The sequence below is a fragment of the Blastocystis hominis genome, assembly GCF_000151665.1.
Source record: "Blastocystis hominis, Singapore isolate B (sub-type 7) whole genome shotgun sequence assembly, scaffold_1".
Lineage (NCBI taxonomy): Eukaryota > Bigyra > Opalinata > Blastocystidae > Blastocystis > Blastocystis hominis.
The window spans coordinates 1,488,368-1,514,791 of NW_013171816.1; the positions used below are offsets into that span (position 1 = coordinate 1,488,368).

The following is a 26,424-nucleotide window of genomic DNA, read 5'->3' on the forward strand; positions in this document are numbered from 1 at the left end:
GTTGTAGTCTATATGAGTTATTTGTTTAAAGAGCACCAAAGAGTTTTAAGTACTGGCTTTATATATATATATTGATCATCGCTAGAGGAAGCGAAAAAGAAGGAACTCAAATACTATCGTGAACCTGTTTCCAAAGCAGTGTCTCTGCCCTTCAGCGTGTACACTTTTCTGGTTCCACCCTTTACTCTTTAGAACGAACGTCATGGAGTCGCTCGCGGACTTTTGTCTCTCCTTGCTTCTCATCGCGAACAAGGAAGACAGCCGGCTCTTCGACAGCATCTACAACAAACTCTGCACCACGCTGTGCAACGTGTATCCTCGCTCCCTGATGGACCAGCCGGCCGTGATCCAGAACACCTATGATCAGATTCAAAGCATGCTCTCCGAGCTGGTTCGCGATCCCACGTCGCTCTGATCGCAACTTTTAACTCGTAGGTCGAAGCATTTCAGCAGTGCGATGCGGAACCTCCTCGGCATTGCGATCGCTCGCGGCTCGGAGGATTCGATTCTCGCGATGGTGGTGTCGTTTCTGAAGATGAGTCCGAAGAGTCGAATCGATCTGAAAGCCACTGCGAGTTCCTTGGATAAGGTAGCTGCTTCTTTTGTGGTTGCATCCTAGTTCTTGGTCTCGACGTACAATTCGTTGTATCTGCTCGCTTATGGATCGAATGAGTACGGCGAGCTGTGCGTGCCCCGGGGGAAGTCCGGAGTGACGCCCGTGAAAAAGTTCTTGTATCGCTCCCACAAATCCGTGAAGCAAGTCCAAGTGGCCGACCACGTGACATTGGTGCTGTACGACGATGGATCGATCGTCGCGAGCGGGAGCAATCTCAACGGAGCCATGCAAATGAAGTACAACAGCACGGAGAACGTCGAGGTGGAGCTGTCGATGCTGAGTAACGAAAAAGTCGTGCAGATCGGTTCGTTTTGGGGCTGGATGTTGATCTCTAGGCGATATCCGATTCAGTTCCGTGATTCTCGTTCTCACGGAAAGCGGCAAGCTGTACGGATGGGGCAGCAACGCGTATTCAATGCTCTCTCAAAAGACTGGCGACTACAAATCCAAGCCCACGCTCATCATGGTCCCTTCGATGTCTCCGATCAAACAGGTTTCGGCGGGATCCAGCTTCGCGTGTATTCTTTTGGAGAACGGGCAGATTTGCTGCTGGGGCAACAACGCGCACTGCCAATGCGGATTCCTCCGCCCGAATTCCAGGGAACGCAATCCCATTCCGATCCCGACGATCGTTCCCGGCGTCGAAGACATTGCGGAGATTTCCTGCGGAAAAGACCACACGCTCTGTCTCACGAGGGACGGCAGGCTGATCGTGTTCGGAAGCAACGAGTACGGCGAGCTCGGTCTGTCGAAAAGCACTCGCTACACGGCACCCGTAGAAGTGCCGATGCCCTGCAGGATCGTGAAGATCGCCGCGGGATCGCATCACAGCCTGGTGCTCGATGAGACGGGCGCGCTGTACACGAGCGGATCGTACGGAAGCAAATCGCTCTTCCAGTTCTGCGAGGTCATGATGATGAGGGAGGGCTGCGAGGCGATCTATGCTGGAGGCGACGTAGCCATGGCGGTGACGAGCGATCGGAAAGTGTACATGTGGGGAAAAAGCATTATGGACGCGTCCTCGTACAATTCGCAGCCCTGTGAAGTCAAGTTGCCGCCATTCGGCTTGTTGCAGGTCTCGCTGGGTCTGTCGCACTACTGCCTTTATTTGTCGGAGTACCAAACGGATGTGATGACCTCGATGTTCAATTTCAGCTCGGCCGAGTTTCAATTGATGAATTACTGGAATCCGGGCAAGGTCATCAAGGAGTTCAATGCGGATCTCTCTTCATTGTCGGTGTTTGAGTCCGTTTCGTTGATGCTTTCTTACTTGACTCTCTCGAATCGAATCTTCTTTGAAAACCAGAATGCGGAGACGTATCCGGAAACTCCGAATTGTTTTCTGATGCACGTGACACCCAAAAGCATTTCGCAGAACTTGGACCTGATTACCGAGCTGCTCCAAATGTACTTTGAAACGTATAAGGGGAATTCGGACTCGAAATCCAGTGGACTTTCGACGGATCGGAAGCGAAGCATGAGCGAATCGGTGCAGTCCACTCCGGAGCGATTGACTCGACCGCCATCGAAGAGCTTTTCATTTTCTTTGTACTCTGGAAGGTCGCGTTCCAGCTCGCTTTCGCTAAGCGGTTCTGGGAAAGGCCTGCTGGGAACGAGCATCAATGAAGATGATTTCGAAATGGACGAAAACGAATTGCTGCAGATGGACATGAATGGCTATCAGACCATTGACCACAAGCATCAAGCGAAGCGATCTCACGCCATGAATGCGTCCTATGAGAATAAGGACGTGCTGTACGCGCTTTATTGCAGCATTGAGCTTCTGTACGCTCAGCAACTCTACTATTTCCATTCGAAATCCACGGGTCGGCTTTCCGTCTTCGCAGTGGACTCACAGAAACCGACCAGTTTATTCATGTTGCTCTTCAGGATTTTGGAGATCGATAGTAATAGTGTGGAGTTCTCTTTGATCAAGAAGAGGGTGAATGATGTGATTTGCAATCTAATGACTGACATTAGCACGATTTCGCCGTTCTTCAATCTGATCGGCATGATTTTCGATGAATACAACATCATCCAGAGCGATCCGAAAATGGATCACTATGCATTGCTTGATACTGTGTTAGCGCTGTTTAAGTATTTAAAGAAGAACAATTTGATCGAGAATCTTGTGTCAAGGGATAAATGCGCTTCCTTTGTGGACATGCTGAAGCAAGTGTTCAGTCATTTCTCGGATATCTTCTCCTCGTATATCCGAGTGCTTTCTTCGGACCAGCACGATCTGGACGTGTCCGGCTTGACGGATATCGTTCATTTCATCCTGCAGCTCATGTCGTCGATCTATAACAACGACTTCAAGAAATTATACGATGGATACATGACCGCGCTGCAGGCGCTGAAGACGGACGGAGAGAACATCATCAACATTTGCAACTGCATTCTCGAGTTTTCGCAGAAGATCTTGGGATGCTTCGTGGAGACAACCATGGTAGAAAACGATATCAGTAAGCAGCTTTCCGACTTCTTCATCTCATCACCGGTGTATCGGAACATCGAGTACATTCTGTACGTGTGCTATTCGATTGTGCTGCATTACTCGAACGTCGAGACCAAGATCAGTGAAAAGGTGTTACCGATCGTCCAGGAAAACATGAAATCGGTGTGTATCTTGCTGAACCCGCTGAGCCAGATCGTGATTCTTCAGAACCAGTGCATCGATTTGTTCAAAAACAACAAATCCATCCAAGTTCGTAGGTAGTTTGCTCAATCCATGACAGGCAGGAAGGATTTGTACGTGGATGGCGCGCTGCTGCAACCTGTGCAATCTCTTCGCCACGGCCGTGACTTCGGTGCTCATCAAGCAGAACTCGTCGCAGAACCGCGTGATGGCGATCGACACGGAGGTGAACAAGACGTTGGAGTCGGTGCTGCTGATCCAAGGCTTGGCGCCCGATCTGAACGACACCGTGCGAAGCCAGTGTCTTTCCGTTCTCAAAGGGACCCCGAAAGGCGTCAGCTGGTTCGACAGCATCCCGAAGAAGAAGATGACCGCGATGGATCGCCGCTTGCTGAAGAGTAGTGAAGACATGCCCGTCATTCTGCGGTACATCGGCGCTGTGCACATTTGGCACTCGCCTCTCGCGTATATGGCGATCAAATCGGGCGACACGAATGGCCCTGCCGTGGCTTCAGCGTGCTCATCTTCGTTCTGGGCGCTGACCTATGTGAATATGATGCGTCAGCAGAATTCTCAGAGCTACGAGCAGTTTCGGATGAACATTCAGAAGATGTGTTTGTTCCTGCTCGACGTGCTGCCGATGTGGTATGTGGAGAATGACTCCGAGTTCGACAAGTCGATAACGAACACCTATCAGCTCCTGAGAAACCGAAAAGAGATCGTGATTGAGGAGGACGAGGAGGATGAAGAGGACACCGACGAAGAGGGCAAGGACGAGGAGGATCTTGTGACCACGGTGGACGATACGATCAAGCAGCTGCTGAAGCGATTCATTTTGTCGGGTGTGAACACGGAAGCGCTGACCGATGCCATGATCTCTCGAACGAATGACGCGCAGCGACGCGCCGCCTCATTCAAGTATTTCAGTTCGCTGATGTCGCGTGCGTGCAACGAAGATGTGCTGGACAGCCTCACGGAATCGATCTCCCAGATTTTGGAGCAGACGGACGCCGATGGCTCGGTTTCGAAGGTGTATTTCAACAGCGGACTGGAAGGATCGAATCCGATGTATATCAACAACATTCGAAACGCGTTCTGCAGCATCATCCAGTCCTCCATGCGCCGACTCAACACGATTTATAAGGAAGAAGGAACCGAGAGCGTGATGGAGAAGATGGTGAAGATCATCTACGCCCTGGCGCTTCCCTACTTGCCTTCGGACGCCACGCTGCTCCAGCAGTCCGGACTGTTGAAATCGCTCTTCCAGTATTGGTCGTTGATGAGCTGCTTCCACGCTTCTCGCTACACCTTCACGGCCAAATTGATCACTAATCCGATCTACATTACCGGAAAGCTGGAAGGTGCTGCTGCGGGGGATTCCTTCTCGTCGTCCACGATGCCGATGTGGAACACGCGAAGCCTGTACAAAGCAATCACGCAAGTGGCGTTCGTTCGTAACTCCCTCTATGCTCTGCTCGTGGACGGCTCCGTCGTGAAGATTTTGCCCAAGGAGATCAAGAGCGTGACCCCTTCCAATCTCTCGATCCAGTCCATCGCGGGCTGCGCTCTGGGCGGCCACTTGATTCTGATCTCCAAGGGGGAAACTGCCTTATCGACCGGGTTGAACGAGAAATACCAGTGCGGCCGCGTCTCCACCTTGGATTATCAGTGCACGGACATCAAAGAAATGGCGGGCGCGTCCAGCAGCCGCGCGATCAAGCAGGCCGCGTGCGGCGTGAACCACACGATTCTGCTGGGCGTCGGCGAAGTGTTCGGCTGTGGAGACAACAGCGAGTTCGCCCTGGGCATTTCGGAGAAGATGGCGAAGACCACGGTGGAGCTGAAGGAGCTGCGGAGCAAGAACATCGCATTCATCGCGTGTGGAGACTACTTCTCGCTGTTTGCCTCCAAGAACCAGCTCTTTGGAACGGGAAGCAATCGGTTCGGGCAGCTGGGCAAGGATCCCAATGAGACGCTTGTGGTGAAGAAGATCACGGAGATTCCTCTGCCCGAGAAGGTGCGTGAAGAGCTGATCGCGGGAATCGCTGCCGGAAGCGGCCATGTGGTGTTGTGGACGACGAAGGGGTCGTTGTTCGTGATGGGTCACAACAACTGCGGACAGCTCGGCTTGGGACATCGAAATGACGTGTACTCGCTGACCGAAGTGATGAACATGAACGTCCGCATCGCGGTGTGTGGAGGAAACTCGACGTTCCTGGAGTACAATCACGCGATTTGGGGAATCGGAGACAACAGCAATCACCAGCTGGGTGTTTCATCTCCGAAAGAGGCGATCTATCCGATCCTGTCCTTCGCGCCGCTGCAGTACTCAACGCAGTGCATGGCGATCGGCAAGTCGGCTTCCTCGGTGATCTTGGGCAAGTCCTGGAACGACTTGTTTACGAACAACTTGACGATGAGCTCGTTGAAGATGTCCTACTTTGTGTGGCTGTTCATCAGCATGCTGTTCGGCTACTGCTCCAAGGACCAGCTGGAATTGTCCGTGTTCTCCCAGGAAGTCTTGTGGACCGTGCTGCGCGAGATCTACTGCGTCTCTCAATGGGTGGGCGATCGCTGCATGCGAGACGAGTGGGACGCGGTGTCGCCGATCAGCCTGCGCGAAGGTTCTGTGGGCATGATCACGCGCGTTCTGAATACTCTGACCGTGATGCCCACGGACCCCGAAGCCAACGTGGCGCCCTTCACGTACATCAACCAACTCCTCACGGTTCTGGTCGTGAACGCGCGGCAGAGCGAAGGAGTCGTGAATGTGCTGCGCGAGCCGAGCTCGCTGAACGTGCTGCTTCCTCTGTTCCTGCAGCTGCTCAAACTGCACGAAATGATCGCTGTGTCGAAGGCGTGCCAGTACTTCTATATCGACAATCGCCCCTACACCACGCCCCTTCTGCTGTGCATCCACAATCTGGTGACGCTGCTGGATCTGCTCTTGGTCCGCGTGTCTCCGCGCGTTGTGTCGGAGTGTCTCACGCAGAACGTGAGCGCTGCCCTGCTGGAGAGCCTGGCTCCGAGCGTGGAGAACCCACCAAAGAACTCGCTGTTCCCGTACATCCTGCTGCGCCAGATGGGCCGCGTGGTGATCATTCCGTACGGACCGAACTACGCGCTCATCCCCGCCCCGTATTTCTCGCGTCTGATCGCGTCGAAGTGCGTCGGTCTGCTGTGGAGCTTGCTGGAATCGCGCGAGTGGAAGGAGTGCATCACCAACTCCGTGTTCTCGCTCTCCAACTACGTGTTCAACATCACGAAGATCATCCAGTCTCTCTCGCGCCAGCCTCTGGACCTGTCGGTGCTCGATCATCTCTATTATCTGGTGGGACCCATCGTGTTCTACGCGGGCTCCCAGACGATCGCGTCGGTGGACAGTCCGGTCGCCGTGACGATTCTGACCATGCGTCAAGAAGGCCGCGTGATCATGTTCAAGGACCGAATGCGGGACACCAAGTCCGAAAACACCTGTCTCGTGAAGCTGAACAACAGCAAGGAGTTGGTGTGGGTTCCGAACAACAGCGAGTTGACGCTGATCAAGCCGCAAATCCCGATCGACAACTACGTGATGATCTCGCGAGTCTTCGACAACTACAGCCACATTCTGAACGTGACCGACACTTCCTACACCGTCAAGAACTCCCCGGTGTTCTGCGTCATCCAGGAAATGGTGACGTTCTCCATCATGCAGCTGCTCCAGTTCCCCTCGATCTCATCCGGCATCTCGCTGTCTTCCATCCGATCGGTCGTGAACCACGTGCACGCTCAGGTTCCGCACCACTACTCCTCGGCGTCCATGGAGAGGCTCCAGGAGCGGCAGTCGGTCGTGGAAGGTCTGTGGAAGAGCCAGATGTGGAACAGCATCCGGAGATCGCTGACGGCCCGCGAGACTGTGGATTACACCGTCAACTTCTGGCCGCCCAGTCTGCCCCCCAAAATGCATCGCTGCGACGTTTGCAACTTCCCCAATCCGCAGAAGAGTGCGTCCTGCGCGCTGTGCGGCGCCCCCGTGGGCACAACCCTCGCTGAATTGATGGCGGCGGAGGAGAAGGGCGAGGGAAGGCAGCAAGTGGATGCGACGCCGTCGAGCACGGAGACGCGCGAGGCGAAGGAGGACGCGATGCTGGGAAATATGGAGTCGAGCTGCAAGTGGATGTTCATCGAGAACATCTGCAGTCCAGCGTCTGCGACCTGCTCTGTGCAGGGAAAAGAGGTCTGGGATATTATTAACCTGAAGGAGCAGCAGAAGAAGGTGTTGAAGCTGGGTCCCAAGAACTATTTGACGCTGCAAAACCCGTTCATGGGATACGGCGAAGGCGTCTATCTCAATGTGTGGACGATCATCATGGACGTGATCATTCCGGACTTCAGCTCGCGTTCTTACACGTGTCTCTTACAAACGGATCCCGAGAACAAGCATCCAGGCTCGTTCTTTGTCCGCAAGGACGGATCCTGCGGAATCGGCGTGTATTCGAAGCCCGATGTGATCAAGAACAACTGCATCCATCGAATCATCATCTCGGCCGATCTCCCGCACCACGTGATTCGATGGTACGTGGATGGTGTGAAGCAGGGAGAGCTCTCTCCCGAAACCCTGAAGGGCGCGAAGATTCTGATCGATGACCGCTGGTCGATCGACGAGCAATTCCTCGTGGGTGCGGATTGTAGTCCCGCCTGCGTGGGCACGATCATGATCTTCTCGCTGCAGCTGCGTCGCAAACTGGTGAAGGACCGAGAGGCGCTCCAGATCGGCACGATGACGATCGAGGGTCCTCCCGAGCCGAATAACGAGGATATTATCAACTCGCTGATTCAGGAGCTGAAGGTGCCTCGCAGCTATTGCATAATCGCGCTGAACGCCGTGGGATGGTCGAACGAGCGCGAGTGCAAGCAGTGGATCGAGAAGAATAAGGAGAGCGTGAATCAGATTCTGATTTCGGAAGCGAATGGACTGGAGAAGATCGGGTACGATGCCATGATGAGCAAGCGGCTGATTCTGTATTACGGAAGTCGCCAGCAAGTGTTGGAGTGTGTGAACCCCGACCCGAAGGCTCTCGAGCAGAACGATCCTGTCATCGAGCAATACCTCGAGCTGATGAACGCACAGGCGCAGGGTTCAACGAGCGACTCGATGGCGCATCATCCCGGAAAGTGCATCAACAACGTGTACACGTGTTGCAAGCGGAGAGGAGAAAACGCGCCCGGCTGCACGAATGGAAACGGGCGCTCTCTGGGTATCATCAAGGTGGGCGATCGTGTGGGCCGCGGTCCGAATTGGCGCTGGGGCAACCAGAACAGCGGAGGTTTCGGCACAGTGGAGAAGATCTGCGATTGGGATACGTTCAGCCTGAAGGGCGTGAGTGTGAGATGGGACAACGGAAACAGAGGACTGTACCGCTGGAATCTGAACGGGTGCTTCGACCTGGCGATCATCAACGAGGCCGTGCAGAGCAACGGATTATCGCTGGTGATGTATTACGGCAACGACAGTTCGGAGGACAATCCGTCGTTCGAGATCGTGAACGACATCCAGGCCAAGTTCCAGGACGTGCAGACGAAGAGAGGGGGCCAACTCCCAGACATTTTGGATTGCACGCTTCCCGAAATCCGCCAAGAGCTCTGCACCACCTCGCGCGCGCTGTGCTCTGCGTTCTCGCGCATCGCGCTGCTGAACCTGCTCTCGCTGACAAATGACACCTCCGACGACAAGATCAGCACGTATTCGCTGTTCATGGACAGTCGCGACGATCTGTTCCACTCGTTCCTGACCGCGTTCATCCACGATCTGCAGGCCTCCGTCACGGACATGGTTCCCCAGCTGGTGCTGAAGAAGGAAGTCTCCAAGCTGCTCGAGAACGAAGTGAAGGAGGCGAGCCAGATCGTGGAGAAGAACAAGGACGTGACGACGCTGAACCAGAAATTCCACGCGATGTGGAACCGCTCGTTCTCGCGCCGCATGTACAACAACCTGCTCAACGAGATCTCGCTCACCGCGTCGCCCCCGATCTCCATGATCCAGAGCACGCTGTTCCTCCAAATGACCTCCAACTACGAGCTGATCGCGAAGTACACGGAGTGCGGCGTCAGCTTCTGGAAGCCTCGCTACAGCAACGCGATTCCGCTCGCCACAGTGCTGAAGTGCGGCGACTCGAGCTCGATCGGCTATCCGCCGACGGAATGCACGTACGTCGTGGACATGCTGCGAAAGGACGGCAGGTCGGCGGAGAACTTCGCGCGTCCGACCCGATACTCCAATGTCTGCACCTTCTACACCTCGACGGGAGACACGATCAGCGTGTGGCAGATGGTTCCTCCGACGGACTTCGCCGCGTTCGGAATGGTCGTGACCAACTCCACCGATCCGCCCAGTCTGAGCGACTACGTCTGCATTCGCCGCTCGCTGCTGGAGCTGGCGCAGGCGACTCCGGTGGAGCACGCTGACGAAATGCACGTGGTGCAGCAGACGTTCTGGACGTCGAACTCGATCATCCGCCACTTCCTCGTCTCGAAGACGCAGGAGCCGCCCGACTCGCACTTGGTGTTTTCGCTGGAGGGCGAGATGCAGTCGGACAACGATTCGATCGAGCAGATCGGGTGGATGCTGGACACGTTCTCGCACATCGTGGACAATCCTTCGCGGTCGATGGGAGAGTTGACGCCGTTCATCTTCCGCGCGAACATCGTGGCGGGGCTTTTCTCGTCGTTCAAGGGCGCTTCGCAGCAAAACCGGCCGCTGATTATGAACTACTTGACGGCGTCGATCCGCCAGATGTACGCGGACGCGGTCACGCCGGAGATGCTGTCGATCATCGCGGATTTGAACATGACGATGGACACGCTCTACAATCAGCAGAAGGACGGAGACATGTTCTCGCCCTCCTTCCAGGCGCTGATCGAAGTGCTGGTGTCGGTCAAGCTGATGTGCTACGACTCGCGGAAGAAGGGATACAGCCAGCAAGCCGCGGCGGTGGAGAAAGTCATGTCGCAGAAGGAGTACTTCATCAATATCTCCGAGATCGCCGTGATCATGGAGTCGCTTTGCCACCGCAAGACGCACACGCTTCCGCTGGAGTACATCATGGAGCCGTTCCTGCTGGAGATTCTGGTGCGACTTCGAAAGAGCCAGCTGCTGCAATCGGAGCATCCCTATCAGGATATGCTGCACCATCAGAAGGTGCATTTCCCGGATGCTCTGCGACTGACCCTGCGATTCGATGCGGATAGCTGCTCCGAAGAAGACGATGTTTTCGCGATGTATGCCGTGAGTTGACGCTTGTAATCGTGTAGATTCCCGAACAACAACAACCTCAATCCGCTGATGATGCTGAGCGGAAACAACTACAGTCGGTCCATCGTTTCGCTGGAGACCAACGAGTTCTATCTGCAGTTCCCGTTCTGCCAGATCGGGCATCTGCAGTGGATCCGCCAGCCCAACTTCCTCGCGTATAACGAGGACAACACGATGGTGGGCTATCGCGCGAGCCAGAGCTGGTGGACGATCACGACCGAGAAGTTTGCAAGCTCCGGAATCGTGTCGTTCACGTTCTACATCCACCGTCTGAACCGAAAGAACCTGTTCCTGGGCCTATCGCGACGCTCGGTGTCCGTCGCGGGCTTCCTGGGATCGACGGAGTACTCCTGGGGCTTGATGGCGTCCGGAACGATCTGGTACAACAGCAGGCGGCAGAAGTTCTGCCGCGAGCTGAAGATGAAGGACCTGGTGAAGTTCACGATCAACTTCAACAACGGAACGCTGGCGATCACGCTGAACAACGAGTATCTGGGCGTTGCGTTCCGAAATCTGCCGCATGACCAGGCGCTGATGCCCGGCGTGTCGTTCTACGATGCGGGCGATATCGTGGAGTTGGTGAACTACAAGGTGTGCGCGACGAACTATTCGTCTTCGGACATCGACATTCACTACGTGGACACGGACTACACCAAGGATATCGCCTCCGTGAAGCAGCTGAGTCGCGTTCCGGAGAACCGAATGAACCTGGCGAAGCAGCTGGAGGGAATGGGATTCGCTCTGGAGGAGAGCATTCTGGCTCTGGAGGCCGTAAACGACAACCTCGAAATGGCGCTGGACTACATTTTCACGCACAAGGCGGAGCTGAAGCAGAAGGCGTCGCAGAAGACGTCCCTGATCAACCAGGCGGAGAAGAACGCGCAGAAGCGCCCGACGATTGACTGGTTCATCAACGCCTTCCTGGAGGACGAGAAGCAGAAGAGCATGCGGCGTCTTCCGTGGATCTGTCTGGAGTGCTACACGGGCAACAACTTCACGGAGAACAAGTGCGTGAAGTGCGGCAAGGAGAAGCCGGACTACCAGTCGGAGGAGATGCTGAAGAAGAACAAGTCGCGCTGGGGATTCCGTCTGCACGTGCTGCCCGACTACTCCGCGGACCGACTCTTCAAGCTGCGTGCCGAGATGATCGCGAACAACCAGCTGCAACTCCCTGGCATGGAGAAATGGACGACAGACCTGGACCACGAGTTGATCGAGATGATCACGGAGTACTGCGATCAGCAGTCCTGCGAGATCACCACGCTCTTCCCCGGAAACTTCTACCCGCCGGACCAGCTGTTCATGAAGCATCCCAACCTTGCGGAGTTCTCGGTCAGTCAGCTGCAGATCCGGTTCTACTTGCTGCAGCAGCTGAATCTCATGATCACGCAGGCGATTCGCTACATCAACATCTCGTGCGACGATGGGTCGAACTCTGCGTGCCGTTTTACGTGTAGATCGAGCATTCTCGCGAAGTATCTCCGCTCGCTGCGCGGTCTGATCTTCCGTCCGGTGAAGATCGAGTGGCTGCAGAATGTAGGTGGCTGGCGAGCTCGCTGGCTGGCTAACGCGTAGGTTTTGAAGAAGTCGGAGTATGCAAGCCGCACGAGCATTCCGCTGAATCGCCAAAAGGCGGTGGGGCAGAAGGATGGCGAAACGAAGGACGAATACACGCTGTTCTACCAGTTCTTCAAGGCCGCGAACTCGCTGTCTCCGGACCGCTTCCGTGACGGAACGCAGCCCTTCACCATCCAGTTCTTGGGCGAATACGGCGACGATGCGGGCGGTTTGTTCCGCGAAGCGATGACGATCATCTTCAAAGAGATCCAGTCCAATCCGCTCACGCTGTTCATTCCCTCGCCGAACGGCCGCATGAATTACGGCCGCGAGCGCGATGTGTTCATTCCGAACCCCCGCTCGACGACGGCGCTGTGCATTCAGATGTACGAGTTCCTGGGCAAGATGATCGGCGTGATGATTCGCACCAAGAACACGGTGCCGCTGAACCTGGCGGATCTGTTCTGGAAGCGGTTGGTGGGCATCGACATCACCGTCAGCGACATTCAGAGCATCGACCAGGAGTTCATCTCGGTAGAAACGTGGAAACGGGGTGACTTGTAGCAAGTGGAGATGATTCAGGGGTACGACACGCCGGACGAGGAGGCGGAAACGAGCTGGAAGGAGCAGCATGTGACGTACACGGTGAAAGGAAGCGACGACGAGGTGGTGGAGTTGTTCTCGGGCGGGAAGAACATCAACGTGCCCTGGTCGGAGCGGAATCATTACTTGGAAATGATCATCGATTACCGATTGAAGGAGTTCGATACGCAGATCGATGCGGTTTGTACGCCTTGAAGTGGGGTGTGATCGTTCAGATCGCGGATTGTCGACGCAGCTTCCGCGCCATTTCCTCACGCTGTTCACGCCGAAGGAGCTGAAGGTGATCGTGTCGGGTCGTACCGACATCAACGTGGAGTTGCTGAAGAAAAACACGGTGTACAAGGGCGGCTACACGGGACAGGAGCCAGTGATCAACTATTTCTGGAGGGTGCTGCAGAACTTCACGAACGAGGAGCGCGAGCTCTATCTGCGGTTCGTGTGGGGACGGTCGCGTCTGCCTCTTGAGTAAAGGAAGGGGAGGTGAGTGATGCATAGTTCGGAGTCGTTCCCGATGAAACACGTGATTAACAAGTTGGATGTGTCCAAGCCTGATAACAACTATCCAATGTCGCACACTTGCTTCTTTATCCTGGATCTGCCGAGTTATTCGTCGCCAGAGAAGCTGCATGATCGTTTGCTGTATGCGATTCACAACTGTCAGGATATTGATACCGATAATACAGGACGCGCTCGTGCGGCAGCGCGTGGATAATGACGAATTCTTGTGAATGTTTGTTCCATAAAAGTCGATGAGATGATGAAACTCCCCTCCCGAACTTTTCATTAGACCTTGTTCTCTGGTTACATAGAAGTGTTCAATTTGCACGTTTCCAGTATTGGGTTCATTCGTATCCTGTAGTAGTCAAACTTGAAAAGATTATTGCTAAAGTCGGGTGAGTGTATATTATGTATCCAGTAGTTGTAGAATGGCGAGTGTAATATGGTAGAACGATTACTATTCATTCGAGCCAGAAATTCCGGCTAATTACCCGAATGGAAGAACAGCACGTTCCTTCCAGTACAGTGAGCGCTATCTGGTTCACGAATAGATATAACTACCCTGTAAATTCTCCATCAGTAGGAATTTTGAATTCTGGCCAGAGTTGTATAAAGTGTGTTGTTGAGAGTACGGCGTGATTCCCTAGCCCGAATGAGTTGCCACGCAGCCAAGATTACTATACTCAAGAGGATGGTTATTCCACTGCTCCCCCTTTACACCCAGGGTTTGTGTTTTTTCGTGTGTGAACTGTAGAGACCCCTTATATCCAATTCAGAACAGACCTTACAATACCTTTGTACCGCTCGAAAGGCGTTCGTCTATCCCTGATCGTTTTTCGGCTCCTCATATGTTTGAACCAACATATTCGATTGATCATCCTTCGGACCTCTCTCCCAGTTTCAACTCGCCCTACTCCCCTCTCCCCGCTCCCATGTCCATGTCCCTGTCTGTGCCCTTTCCTCGTTCAGCCCGTCCAACGCCTCGTCCGGCTCCTATGCCAGCGTCTATGCCATCATCTATGCCATCATCTATGCCATCATCTATGCAAGCGTCTCTACCAGCATCTCTACCAGCATCTCTACCAGCTTCCATGTCAACATCTCTACCCACATCGCGGCCTGTTCCTCTCTCGACCTCTTCCTTGTCCTATTTCCCTTCGCATGCCGCCTTTCGAGCTTCCCCGTTTGATCACTCAACTTCGGTTCCCTACTCCCCTCCGTTTCTTCAAGAAACACCTCTGTTTGAGAGCGCGTTCGGCTCTCTGCCTTCGCCTCCTGACTTTCTCCTCCCCCTTCTCCAGCGGCCGGACTACAAGGAGCTTTGGGACTCCCTCGACGCTCCTACCCGCCAGCTCTTCTCCCAGCAGGCCGCCTTCCCGCAGCGCCCCGCCGCCTTCCCGCCCGGCAAGCGTCCGTCTCGCCGCGCGCAGCTGCTTCTCGCGACGGCCAGCGAGGGCTTCGCCGCGTGGATGGAGCTGGAGCGCTGGGAGCAGGACCACGGCAACTTCTTCAACGCGCACGCGGTGTTCGAGGCGGCGGCGCGGCTCTACCCGACGAACGAGCTGCTGCTGCAGAAGCGGCTGAAGCTGGAGGAGCGCGTGGCGCACGGCGATCACGTGCGCGAGCTGCTGTTCCAGCTGATCGAGATGAACTCGTCGAAGTCGGTGAAAGTGCTGGTGGAAGGCATCACGTCGCTGGCGAAGCTGGGCTATGAACTCACGGCGAAGGCGCTGTTCCAGGAGGTGGCGCGATCGTCTCGGTTCTACACGGGGAACCTGGTGATGGAGATGCTCTTGTACGAATACCGCGTGGGGAGCCACGAGCAGCTGATTGCTCTGATCGCTCGGGCGCTTCGAGAGTTTCCGAAGCACGGGCCGATCTGGTTCTTCGTGTTCGACTTCTACGAGCACGACACGCTGATGATGTGGAACTACGCCCAGCCCTCCCTTCTCTTGCCCAACCCCAGCCTCGACCGCCTTCTCGCCGAGGCGGAGAAGTGCTTGCCCAACGACATTCTCTGGAAGATCCTTTCCAACCGCAACCAGTACTACTTTCGCTGCACTGTATACATCCAAGTGGCCGTCTCCCTCAGCGGAATCCCTCTCCAAGTCGTGCTGCAGAGCTATCACGTGCTCACACGCTACCTGGCCGAGGACATGCGGAAGGCCATTCAGAAGTGTCCGGACACGCTCGTCTGGAAGCTCTACCTCCAGTTTGGGCGGTTCACCGCCGTCGTGGGGTTCCGGGAGCTGGCTCGTCAGGTAGGCATTCCCCGCGGGATCGATCGTAGTATCTGCGGCGAAGCTATGTCCGCGCGCCGGAGAAGTCGCTCCATCGCGTTCTTTTAGAGTTCGGCAAGATGGAGTTCGTGATCGGAAACTACCGCAACGCGAACGGGCTTCTCTCCCGCGGGTTTCAGCTGTTTCCTAGCGAGTGGAAGCTGCTGCTGGAGCAGATCCACCAGCTGGTAGGGCGCAAAGGGGAGGATTGAGCGTAGATCATCCAGAAGGAATGGGTCCGCGCGCTGCGGCTGAACCAGGTGGCTTTGCGGCTGCATCGCGGCGCGGGTCGGCTGTGGTCGACGTACATCCACGTGCTGCACAGGTAGGCGGAGAAGGCGGGGTGCGATGCAGAATGTTCGGGGGCGATGTGGCGCTGAAGGCGTTCCGGAAGGCGCTGTGCCACGTGACGAAGTCGGGGGAGGTGTGGTGCGAGGGCGCGCGGATCTTTTTGGACCCGTGCTGTCGCGCGTTCGACCTGCTGAACGCCTCGAAGTGCCTGAATTACGCCGTTTTTTTCACTCCGCAGTACGGAGACACGTTCATCGAAGCGATCAAGCTGCTCATTCTCAGCTCGGAGCGCTTTCTGGAGTTCCACGCCTGCGCGAACCCCTGCGTGCTGTCCTACCTGCTTCGCTCGCTGCCCGAGATCGCGCTGTTCATCAAGCGGGCGTCCTTCTTCGAGCCGAACTACGGCTTTCTGTGGTTTCGCGCTCAGCCCTTCATGCAGTCGCCCTTGAAGGAGGTCTTGTACACATCGCTGCTCACCATTTCGCGGGAGGTCGCGCTCAACGCCGCGCTCTACTACGAGGCCATGCGAGCCAGTCGCCGCGCCGCGCAGCGAAAGCTTGCGGAGCGTTCGGAGCGTTCGGAGCGTTCGGAGCGTTCGGAGCGTTCAGAATGTTCGGAGCGTTCAGAACGTTCAGAGCAGGCGAAGCAGGCGAAACAGGCGAAGCCCCAAAGCAATCTGGCTGTCGGAACAAGCATCCATCCAAGCCCTGCGACTCCTACGATCCCTGCGATCGTGGAATCGCCTTGGGAACAAGGCCAGACGGAGGAGGCCGCGGAAGATCGGTCGCGGACCGCGTCGCATCGCGTGATCTCCACGGGGTACAAGCCCAGCTTCCTGCTCCAGTACGTGCCATCCGCCGAGAAACTGCTCTTCAATCTCAAGTTGCTGTACGGTGCACGCCAAATGGATTTGTAGCGTGTTTGAGGCGGAACAAACAACCCACAAAAAAGCTATTACAACTAATCAGAGTTTTTGAAGGACACGGAGGACTGCAGCGGCATCGGCGTCTCCTCGTCCATCTGCTCGTCTTCCAACAGCCGCTTGATCAGCTTCCGCAGAGGCAGCTCCTCCTTGCTGCTAATCAGCTTGTACTGCCGCTCGAACATCACAAAGCGTTTGAAATAGGTGTTCAGATGCGTCTCGGCACCCACTTGGATAAAAGACTAGACGTAATTCGGCGAGGGCGATGAAAAGTACGTTAAGGTGGTGATGATACACATGAGCATACACCCGAAACAGCTTCTTAAAGATCGTCGAAACCGTGGGAATAAAGTCTTCGGGGAACACCCCGTTCTTACACTCATTGTAAGGAGATCGCTTGAACAAGTCGGAAATGTACTGGAAAAGAGAATTGATGTACTCGTTGGCACTCATCTACCTAACACTCCGTGACGCCAAACGTACGCTCACAGGATTGCTACTGCGGCCGTCTGTCCAAAGATACGTATAGTGTGGTCCTGCTGTCATTTCAGGACAAGATGAGCGTGTGCATTCTTCAGCAATTCTAGAAATGAAAGAGACGCAATTCTCCCAACGAATCATAGAGCAGTGTAATATCTTGCACAAAATAAACGAGGTTGGTGTAGATCCACCTACATGAGACAGACACGACTGGAAGTACTCTTCAACGGTCGTATTCACTGGTAGCTTTACTTGTTCTTTCAGTGAAGAGTCGTTGTAAAGAGTTTGCGATGTAAGACCTTCACTCCCTTCGTAACTATTCATCCTATAGAATAAGCGCAAATTGATGCAGAACTCACATGCGCTTCTTGTCTTTTAAGCTAGGCTGACTCGACTTGGTTTCTGCGCTCTTTTCTTGCTTATGATTATGATGAGATTCCTTGCGAGGGTGAATGTCTTTTTATTATCATATAAAAAAAAGAAAACCGTCTCGCATCGTCTTATCCAAATCAGCTAGCTTTTCGGAGGTCTTCTTTTTACTTTTCTTGTGAGCCATCTCATCATAGCTCCCCTTACTGCAAATAGAGCCCATGACCTCACTCTGCGTCGATTTTTGGATTTAGACACAGTTACAAAATAGGTCCTATTTTTGGAGCTCCTCAAAGAAACATCCGTGACGGATGCAAAATGTATTTTTGCAGCGGGCACACATCAAGGAAGAAGATTCAGATAATCGACAGAATTGAAAAAGAGTTGTAGTTGAGTACACCAATTGTTTGGGTCCATTTTCACAATCTGTTGTGATGTACAACATTATTTTGAATCATTGTATGCGTACTGACTAGCGGGGTGTTTTTTTAATAAATTACTGAAACATATTGTTTTTAATTTAAGGTGTGTTATGCCGTCAATTCCTGTCCAAAGAGCTTCAATACGGACTAGACAAGCGATGATACGACTTTCAGCGGTCGTATCTCACAGAGGAAGCATAAGGGATGTACCCAATGAAGTGTATTGGAAGGGACGATGAACTCACGGATTAGATGGGATACACTAGTAAACGACTTAGCTAAAACGATAGAAAGTGTAGAGAATATTGTTGACTATTTTTGGAGGAGTTTACGACTAGAAAGTTAATGCTGTAAAGTTTTGTAAAGTGTTAAGAGGTGAGAAAAGTGAAACGAGTCAAGGATTAGATATGCTCACTGTAATGACGTCATTATCGACTGATTTTAGTGGATCCTTAATAGACAAAGATAGCCAAGAAGTAAAGGACAGTCGACAATGCTATTGTGAAGGAGTTGCTTCTCTACGTGCGAATTGTATTATTCAGGGTGTAAAATCCGTGTGTGTGTGCTTAATTTGGTAGATTTCTATTTTGGAAGATAACTTGATTCCTTATTTGCAAGAGTTCATTTTTGAGACAATGGATCTACAAGTACAGACTCTGATTCCTAATTTAGAATAGAAATTATGTGAAGAACGTTTCTGGTACAAGCTTAATCACGATCATTATGTGCAAAAAGTTGATGCAATAATGAAGGATCCAAATCACAAAGAGGATAAATTGCGTCGCGTTCGTTTTCTTCATTCACTTAAACACAGAATCAAGAAAAGCTTCAGAATTCCCAGAAGCAACTCCAACTCATCGAAACTCCCTTGCTCAATCGACTCAACGACTTTGAGACGAAGCGAGAATCCACGTTGGCCTACGCTTTCTCCACGCTGACTTCCTGCCAAGAGCGAGTCTTCAGTGTGATGAGTCAGCAATTCGCGATGTACAAGTTGGAATCGCCTCCTGAAGTCCCGCAAATCCCCATTTTGAAAGACTATGGTTTGCGTACGTTAACGACGAATGAAAGTGGTCATTCGTAGACGGTGATATCATCCAAGCCAAGGAAGAAATCAAGAAAATACCCAAGGTTACGAAGACCTCGACGTCCACAGCTGTCGTGCCTTCCAGCACGCCCTCCGCCGCCCCAGTCGATCCTACGATTTCTGTTACGATACCGGCACAGCAGACAATGTACTCGGGTGGGTTGTGGAGAATGGAGATCACGATGTAGTCATGGCTCCGCCTCCACAGTCGGTGATGCCTTCTGAGGCGGGAGCGATAGGAATGTCGGTCTACGAGATATCTCCAAGGGCGGCCGTTCTGCAGGCTCAATCAGACTACGATCCCTATTCTCGAAATCTGATGGGAGCTCCGGCGACTCCTCCGCCTCCCATGCCCGTTAACATTTCTGCTCCAGTGGCTGTGAAATGTCCTCCGCCCATTCCGAAAAGTGTTCCTTCTCAGAGGTCTGCTGCTCCTCCGGTTCCTGCTCCTCCTATGTTTGGTCCGTCTGTATCTGCTCCGCCCGTGTCTGCTCCTCCCGTGCCTGCTCCGCCTGTGTCTGCTCCTCCCGTGCCTGCTCCACCCATGTCTGCTCCTCCCGTGCCTGCTCCACCCATGTCTGCCCCACCTGTGCCTGCTCCACCCGTGTCTGCGAAGCCAAACTCTTACTCAGTTGGTAGTTCAGTATCGCAACCCTCGATTGAGCGGACTTCTCCGGAGAAAGATGTATACCACAATCCTGTTTATTATTCCACTTCCGGAGCCCCTAATCTATCTACCTCCTCCTCCAAATTCTCTAGTGTACCTACTGGCTCTCTTTCCAGTTCTGTAACATCATCGTTGATGATACCTAAGCTTCCTACAGTTCCCTCCTCAGCCCCAAACAGGGAAAACGTTGCATCCTCAGAGACTATGCAGGAAGAATCATAATCTATGTAGATGTATATCTCTATTTTAATTTCCGGTTGGTTTGTTAAAAAAGTTGAGTTCAACGTTCTTTTTGGTATAACCGCGGTTATACCACTAGATTCGTACAGCATCATAAATAATCTTACCATGTTTGGAAGAAGTTTCCGAAGCACTTTTACTAAGTTATCATCTGACGCGAAGAAAATGGCTAGCAAGACTGCTTCCCGTTTTAAGCACAAGGGAAGCATTTCTGAGATTCCCGATGAATCGTAATGCTTTTTGTTGCTTTTGATGTTTCTAGTTGGGAAGAGCACATTAGAAAGCTTCGCACAAACTATGAAGAGACTCTCAACCTGGTAGGTGGCTTCCTATTCTCGCTGATTGCTAGGAACATAGTTTGGGAGTGCTCATGAATCGTTCCAATGGTTTGCGCTGTGCTTTCTCCTGACTTGTAGACTTAATGGAGTCTTTTATTCAAGTGTATACTGCTATCTCTAAAATGACTATTTCTGACGATGAACCATCGAATGCAGAAGCGCGCGAAGCTCTTGTCAACAAGACCAAAGAGATCCAGGAAGATGCCACCGTTGTAGGTGAGGAAATGGGCTTTCACCTGTAGTTTGAAAAGATTAAGGAGGGCATCATTCCCTTGGTGCGTGGATATAAGGAGGAGCTGGAGGCTCTCCTGGTAAGTGTGCGGATGGTCGTGTGTAATGGGTAGAAGCTTTGCGACGAGCGTGCTCCCTTCAAGCTGGAGCGCGATCATTACCACTCCAAGATGGAGAAGATTGGCGACGCCAATCAAGATACGGATTTGGTGGACCGTGTAAGAGGCTTGACAAGGGAGAATTAGCGTGTAGAACACGGAGAAGCTGAGCCGTGCTGAGACTCAACTGCAGATGATCGAAGCTCCACTGCTGCTGCGTTTGCTGGATTTTGAGAAGCGCCATGATGCGATCGTGAGCTACATCACGGACGTGGTGATGCTTACCTACAAGAATTTCTTGCAAAAGCTCTCGCTGATGTACGCTTCGGCTCCGGAAGTGATTCCTGTGGAGCGCGAGCCCACCTTGCCGTTGATTCTGAACCACGGCAATCGCAGCGACATCGATGATGTGAAGGCTGCGGTTGCCAAGCAGAACGCGGAGTTCAATCAGATGATGGAGGCTCGAAAGCGCAAGGCTTCGGCGGACAAGACGAGCAAGGCTGCGAGCGACCCGATTGAGCAGCTCAGTTCGGAGTCTCTCTCGCAGAAGCCTGTCTCGGAGCCCTCTTCGGAGCCTGTTTCGGAGCCTGCTCAGCCACAGCAGGCTTCTCCGGAACCTGCGCAGCAGCAGCCCATGCAGCCGCAGCCGCAGCCGCAGCCGGGTGCTCCGATGAACGGGTTTTACTATCCGATGAACATGTATCCGCAGCAGCCCATGCAGCCCATGCAGCAGCCTGACGGTTCGATGGGCATGTATCCCTACCCCATGAACATGTACCCGCAGCAGCCCATGCAGCAGGCAGATGGCTCCATGAACATGTATCCCTACCCCATGAACATGTACCCGCAACAGCCTATGCAGCCTATGCAGCCTATGCAGCCTATGCAACAGCCCATGCAACCCATGCAACAACCCATGCAACAGCCTGCCGCTGAACCATCCCCCAAACCTGCCGCTGAATCAGCTCCCAAGCCTGCCGCTGAATCAGCCCCAGAGCCAGCTCCTGAGCCAGCTCCTGAGCCAGCTCCTGAACCTGTACAACAACCTTTGCCTGAACCTGCTCAACAGCCTATGCAGCAATCCATTCCTGAGCCTAGTCCCGCAGAAGAAACAGTGAGTGCTCCTGCGAAGGCCTAAGTGAATATTGCTGGGTAGTTTTACTCTCGAGCGTTATGTTTGTTATAAACAGAGTGCGTGATTGGTGAGTGTTTCTGTTCGGAATAATTGATGGTATGTTTCCTGTTTTCGAATCGTTTTTTGGTTTAACTTCATCATTCTAAGTAAGATAGTGCTGACCTTCCAAATAATACCCGTACAACTCACATGAATCAACAACTATCAACTGATCTCACTCTTGTCCGCATGCATAAATCATAGTCATATTAGAAACAACAACAAATCAAGCCACAAAAGTCAGAGAGACAATTCCAAAGAACCACAACACGTAAAAGCAAAAGGGCTTTCTATTTCGCTTTCTCTTCAAGAAGGAACACCTCGAGAAAAAGAGAACTTCACGTACGGTTGATAATTATCTCAAACGGTGTTAGTCGAAGAATAACTGTTTTCGTACTTTTGTACAGATTGTTTTTCTAGTGGAGTGGCAAATGAAAGTATGCAAGTGTTACTTAGGTACATTGGATATTGAGCTTTCGCCCTTACAAACGGTATACGAGGCGAAAACTGCCATTGCCAATACCATAAATCATAATGTTGATGAAATTCACCTAATTTTTAAGGGGAGCCTCCTTAAAAACGAGAACCGATTATACGAATACGGTTTGCTAAGAATGTGTATTTAATACATAGGAATCACTGAGAATTCGATTATTCATCTCGTCGTAAAGCAAGAAAACGGTCACTCTCTTCACAATCTAAGCAAGAATTGCGATCATTATCCAAGACCATCAGAATCTGCCCAATCCGGCACAGAAGCATCAACTGAGAGCGAATATGGTGGCGATTCGATCGTAGAGTCAATTTTGAAGCATGTTCTTTGCAACCCAAAGGCTTCTAAGAAAGAAAAGCAGCAGGTGAAGCAGTTCGAAGAGATTCCATATGCGATGAGCTCTTATCCAAATCTTGTGAAGATCGCTGTGGAATCTCCTCTAATCCAAGACATTCTCAGCGATATAAACCTCACCCGTAGCCTAATAATGACAAACCCTATTATTGTCGAGTTAATGGAATTAAATCCAGATTTCTACGAGTACTTAATGAATGATGATAAACTTGGCGAATTGGTTAATATTTTCTCGAATCCTACAAGTTACGATGATTTTCCAAGAACAAAGCAAGTAATTTTGCATCTTGTTGAGTCTCGGATTGGTCATCAGCTCCAATTTACTGAGGAATACGTAGAATACACAATGATTTGAATCAAGCTGTAGAATCAACGAATGAACCACTTGAACCCCCATTCTGAAGGCATTTCTCACAATCACCCTCGTAAGTCCCTCCTTTATTGTTTTCTATGCAGCTTCCTCTTTTTTGTCCGCAGAAGAAATGGAAGCCCGTTTTTCATCGCCCGAGACCGGCCAATCAACGCCTGAAAACAACTTTTTCTCACCGGAACCCAACGGAAATGGCAGGATTTACTTCCACAGCGCCTCCATTCCGTCCTTTAGTCTTCACTCGCAGCAGACATCATCCATGTCGCAACCTTCGGGAAAGGTCCTTCCGAGGAAATCTCTGAGTGCTCGGCATTTACGGAGGAAGGAATTTTCCTGGGATTTCCAGAAAAGCGCAAGTGTGAATCATCTTCGCTCGACGGACAGCGGACTGCCCAATCTGTGGCAGGACTCGTCGCAGGAATCTACTCCAGATCCTTCGCAGGATCCTTTGGTCGAACAGGAGCGAGAAGGTCGGGATGCATGGGATGGCTCATGATTAGAACACATCAACTTGCTATGCCAGATTATCGCAAACCATCCGAATATCGTGTATTTTTTCATGAAGAAAACGCGGATCTATAAGGAAATCGAGCAGAAATCACCGGGATTGCTTTGCAAAGTATTGAGTCCAGCACGCCTGAAGATGTTGTCGAACCCCGAAATGGTTCGTTCGATTATTCGGATGGACCATGCGGTAAGTCGACTATCCAAAAAGGATAATTAGAAATGAACTGATTTCAATTCATTATAGTAACAGTATTATCAACATCATTGACAACAACAACAACACTAACAACGGAAGCAATAGCAGCAACATATAATGTTATTTAAAGTGATAAGTGTATAATACTAGTGGTGAAAAAGTTTCGGAATGTTTTCTTTACAAATTTTCTGTTTTCTCTTCCAGGAGCAGCCGATAAATGCCAAACAGCTACTATTTGCTTGTATCAGCAGTCTCCCTTGTCGCAGGAATCTATATTGACCAGAATTACAACGTCCCGGACATTAAGCATTTGTTTGAGTATGGAGAGAATGTCGTACGTTTCTTTAATTGAATAGTACTCTAGGTGAGAACAATCGAGGAGAAATACAGGAAGAAATGAGAACGTATTGTAATAGTCTTTTCCTTTACTTATTGGGTTTGTTCGAATCACAATGAAAAGGAAACAATCCTCATTCAGAATAATGCTATCCTTTACGGTAACTCTTTCTTTTATGGAATAGTTTACTTCCTAGTGCCGTAAACTCTACAGAGCATCAAGGTTTACGCCTGCTTTGCAGAAGTATTGCCGTACCGTTTCAAGTACTGCCGGAGAGACAAAGACAAGTTCGATTCATGCTTGGTGTGATTAAAACTAGAAAGAAGTCCCTCTGACCCGCGAACTCTTGCTGAGCATCTAAAGTCTCTAATCATTGCGAAGGGGCCTCTCTCCATCTCCGAATTTACCAAAATAGCGCTAAATCACCCGACTTTGGGCTTTTACCATAATTGCGATGTTATTGGAAAGGAACAGAGCCATTTCATCACCTCCCCCGAGATCAACCAGGCGTTCGGTGAATTGATCGGAATCTGGTGTGTGACGCAATGGGAGAGTTTTGGAAAGCCGAAAAAGATGCAGCTCGTGGAATTGGGACCTGGCCGTGGTACGCTGATGAAAGACTTGCTGCGAGCGGCTCGCCACTTCCCTGGATTCTACAACTCTCTGGACATTCACTTGGTGGAGCTGAGTCCGGGTATGCGAAGCAAGCAGAAATACTCGCTGGACTGCAAGTACCCATTCTACAGCCTTTCATTCTAGGCCTCTCGATCATCCCGAACCATCCGATCCGGTGACCGGAAAGGAGCATATGACGCTGCGTGGGCCTTCGCCCATTGACGTATACTGGCACAACACGATCGCCTCGGTCCCGCGGACGCTTCCTACGCTGATTTTGGGCCACGAATTTCTGGACGCGCTGCCCATTCAAAAGTTCCAATACACCAAGAAAGGCTGGCGCGAGATCCTCGTCGACCTCAAGGAACACCTCGACTGGGACGAAGGCGACGTTTACAAGCATCCGCTCCAGACATCTGCATCATCTCCATCATCATCTCCATCCGCGTCATCCGCGGCCGGCGAGGCTTCAGACGGCCCAATCGAGTTCAAAGAAGTGCTCTGCCCGCACAACAACCTCGCGGCGACCGCCATGCTCGGCGGGCTCTTCGAGGGCGAGCACGTGGACCAGAGCGTGTCCCGCGGGGAAAGCGGTACAGCTGGGGGCGCGGGTCGATCGTAGCGTTCGTGAACCACCTGAAACAGCGCAAAAAGCTGCTGGAGGAGGCGATGAAACGGTCGGGCGGGCTGGTGGACGCCGCGGGAAAGCCGGCGGGAACCGCGGTTCCGCTGGTGGACGCGGCGGGGGTTCCGCTGGGGGGCGTGAAGGAGCCGGTGCACATCACGGAGGACATTGATGCGGTGCTGCGATCACGTGGAGGGCAATCGTCGATGAAACCGACGACGAAACCGCCGACGAAACCGACGGCGATGAAACCGCCGATGAAGTCGGGGAGCGATGCGATGCTGAATGTGTACGATGCGAAGGAGGGTGACCGGATTGAGGTGTGTCCGGAGGCGTGCATGCTGGTGCAGGAGATCGTGATGTGGCTGGAGGAGACGAAAGGTAGGGAGAGGAGTGGAGGATGAGCGGTAGGAAGCGCATTGTTCATTGATTATGGAAATGACTATGCGTCGCAGAATAGCATTCGTGGGATCAAGAATCATCAGTTCGTGTCGTATTTGCAGGAACCGGGGGAGGTCGACATTACGGCCGATGTGGATTTCCAGGCGTTGAGAAAGGTGGTGGAGAATAGCAAATCGGCGAGTGTGAAGTATCACGGACCGATCCCACAGGGCTATTTCCTCTGTGGATTGGGAATCGAGGAGCGAGTTCGACAGATGGCCGAGACGGTGGAGGACGACGCGAAGGTGGACGATATTATTAAATCTGCGGAGAGATTGGTTAATAAGGACCAAATGGGAGAAGTGTACAAGGTTTGCTGTCTGACGACTGGTGGCCAGCCTACTGGTTTTGAAGGAGAGGAACAATTCTGTTGTGTTGTTTGTTTGAAAGGTGGAACATCTCCAGTATCCTCTTGTCGAAGAAACTGAAAGGATGAAGAGTAATCATTGCGATATTTTGGTAATTCGTTAGTTAGTTAGTTAGTTAGTTAGACAGTAGTAAGGGAATGGAATCTGAATTGATACTCGACGTCCACTCTGCTACTACGGATCTAGATAGAGCGGCACTAAATAATAATGAGCTGTGGAGAATAGTGAGAGTGGTATCAATAATAAAGATAGACTCATAGTGAACAATACAGAGGATGGACTAGTTGGAAACGTCAGAGTATTGAAGCAGGAGC

The 26,424-nt window shown here is 52.2% G+C and overlaps 8 protein-coding genes; 7 read left to right on the forward strand and 1 right to left on the reverse strand.

Moving 5' to 3' along the window:
• Positions 1–202: 202 nt before the first annotated feature.
• On the forward strand, positions 203–3,335 carry GSBLH_T00006998001 (uncharacterized protein; the record flags this gene model as incomplete). Its single annotated transcript, XM_013039462.1, has 4 exons — positions 203–405; positions 436–589; positions 620–920; positions 952–3,335. The coding sequence occupies 4 exons, from the start codon at positions 203–205 to the stop codon at positions 3,333–3,335; spliced, it is 3,042 nt and encodes a 1,013-aa protein (XP_012894916.1).
• A 9,016-nt stretch (positions 3,336–12,351) lies between these two features.
• GSBLH_T00001117001 (uncharacterized protein) lies at positions 12,352–13,420 on the forward strand (the record flags this gene model as incomplete). Its single annotated transcript, XM_013039463.1, has 4 exons — positions 12,352–12,639; positions 12,679–12,892; positions 12,924–13,173; positions 13,204–13,420. The coding sequence occupies 4 exons, from the start codon at positions 12,352–12,354 to the stop codon at positions 13,418–13,420; spliced, it is 969 nt and encodes a 322-aa protein (XP_012894917.1).
• An 877-nt stretch (positions 13,421–14,297) lies between these two features.
• GSBLH_T00001118001 (uncharacterized protein) lies at positions 14,298–16,692 on the forward strand (the record flags this gene model as incomplete). Its single annotated transcript, XM_013039464.1, has 4 exons — positions 14,298–15,467; positions 15,497–15,673; positions 15,704–15,810; positions 15,840–16,692. The coding sequence occupies 4 exons, from the start codon at positions 14,298–14,300 to the stop codon at positions 16,690–16,692; spliced, it is 2,307 nt and encodes a 768-aa protein (XP_012894918.1).
• A 44-nt stretch (positions 16,693–16,736) lies between these two features.
• GSBLH_T00001119001 (uncharacterized protein) lies at positions 16,737–17,783 on the reverse strand (the record flags this gene model as incomplete). XM_013039465.1 has 7 exons in its annotated part: positions 17,665–17,783; positions 17,538–17,634; positions 17,399–17,503; positions 17,313–17,369; positions 17,182–17,281; positions 16,975–17,151; positions 16,737–16,940 (listed from the first exon to the last, which is right to left on the reverse strand). The coding sequence occupies exons 1-7, from the start codon at positions 17,768–17,770 to the stop codon at positions 16,737–16,739; spliced, it is 846 nt and encodes a 281-aa protein (XP_012894919.1). The 5' UTR covers positions 17,771–17,783.
• Positions 17,784–18,079: 296 nt separating this feature from the next.
• GSBLH_T00001120001 (uncharacterized protein) lies at positions 18,080–18,907 on the forward strand (the record flags this gene model as incomplete). The annotated part of the gene is made up of 6 exons (XM_013039466.1): positions 18,080–18,189; positions 18,222–18,276; positions 18,308–18,344; positions 18,375–18,514; positions 18,548–18,616; positions 18,647–18,907. 6 exons carry the CDS (start codon positions 18,080–18,082, stop codon positions 18,905–18,907), a joined length of 672 nt encoding a protein of 223 aa, XP_012894920.1.
• Positions 18,908–20,080: 1,173 nt separating this feature from the next.
• GSBLH_T00001121001 (uncharacterized protein) lies at positions 20,081–21,768 on the forward strand (the record flags this gene model as incomplete). XM_013039467.1 has 7 exons in its annotated part: positions 20,081–20,193; positions 20,226–20,280; positions 20,313–20,349; positions 20,380–20,513; positions 20,544–20,612; positions 20,646–20,750; positions 20,785–21,768. The coding sequence occupies exons 1-7, from the start codon at positions 20,129–20,131 to the stop codon at positions 21,766–21,768; spliced, it is 1,449 nt and encodes a 482-aa protein (XP_012894921.1). The 5' UTR covers positions 20,081–20,128.
• Positions 21,769–22,691: 923 nt separating this feature from the next.
• On the forward strand, positions 22,692–23,751 carry GSBLH_T00006203001 (uncharacterized protein; the record flags this gene model as incomplete). The annotated part of the gene is made up of 5 exons (XM_013039468.1): positions 22,692–22,985; positions 23,019–23,076; positions 23,129–23,491; positions 23,522–23,715; positions 23,746–23,751. The coding sequence occupies 5 exons, from the start codon at positions 22,692–22,694 to the stop codon at positions 23,749–23,751; spliced, it is 915 nt and encodes a 304-aa protein (XP_012894922.1).
• Positions 23,752–24,265: 514 nt separating this feature from the next.
• Positions 24,266–26,170, forward strand: GSBLH_T00001122001 (uncharacterized protein; the record flags this gene model as incomplete). XM_013039469.1 has 3 exons in its annotated part: positions 24,266–24,348; positions 24,381–25,682; positions 25,713–26,170. The coding sequence occupies exons 2-3, from the start codon at positions 25,346–25,348 to the stop codon at positions 26,168–26,170; spliced, it is 795 nt and encodes a 264-aa protein (XP_012894923.1). The 5' UTR covers positions 24,266–24,348; positions 24,381–25,345.
• Positions 26,171–26,424: the final 254 nt, after the last annotated feature.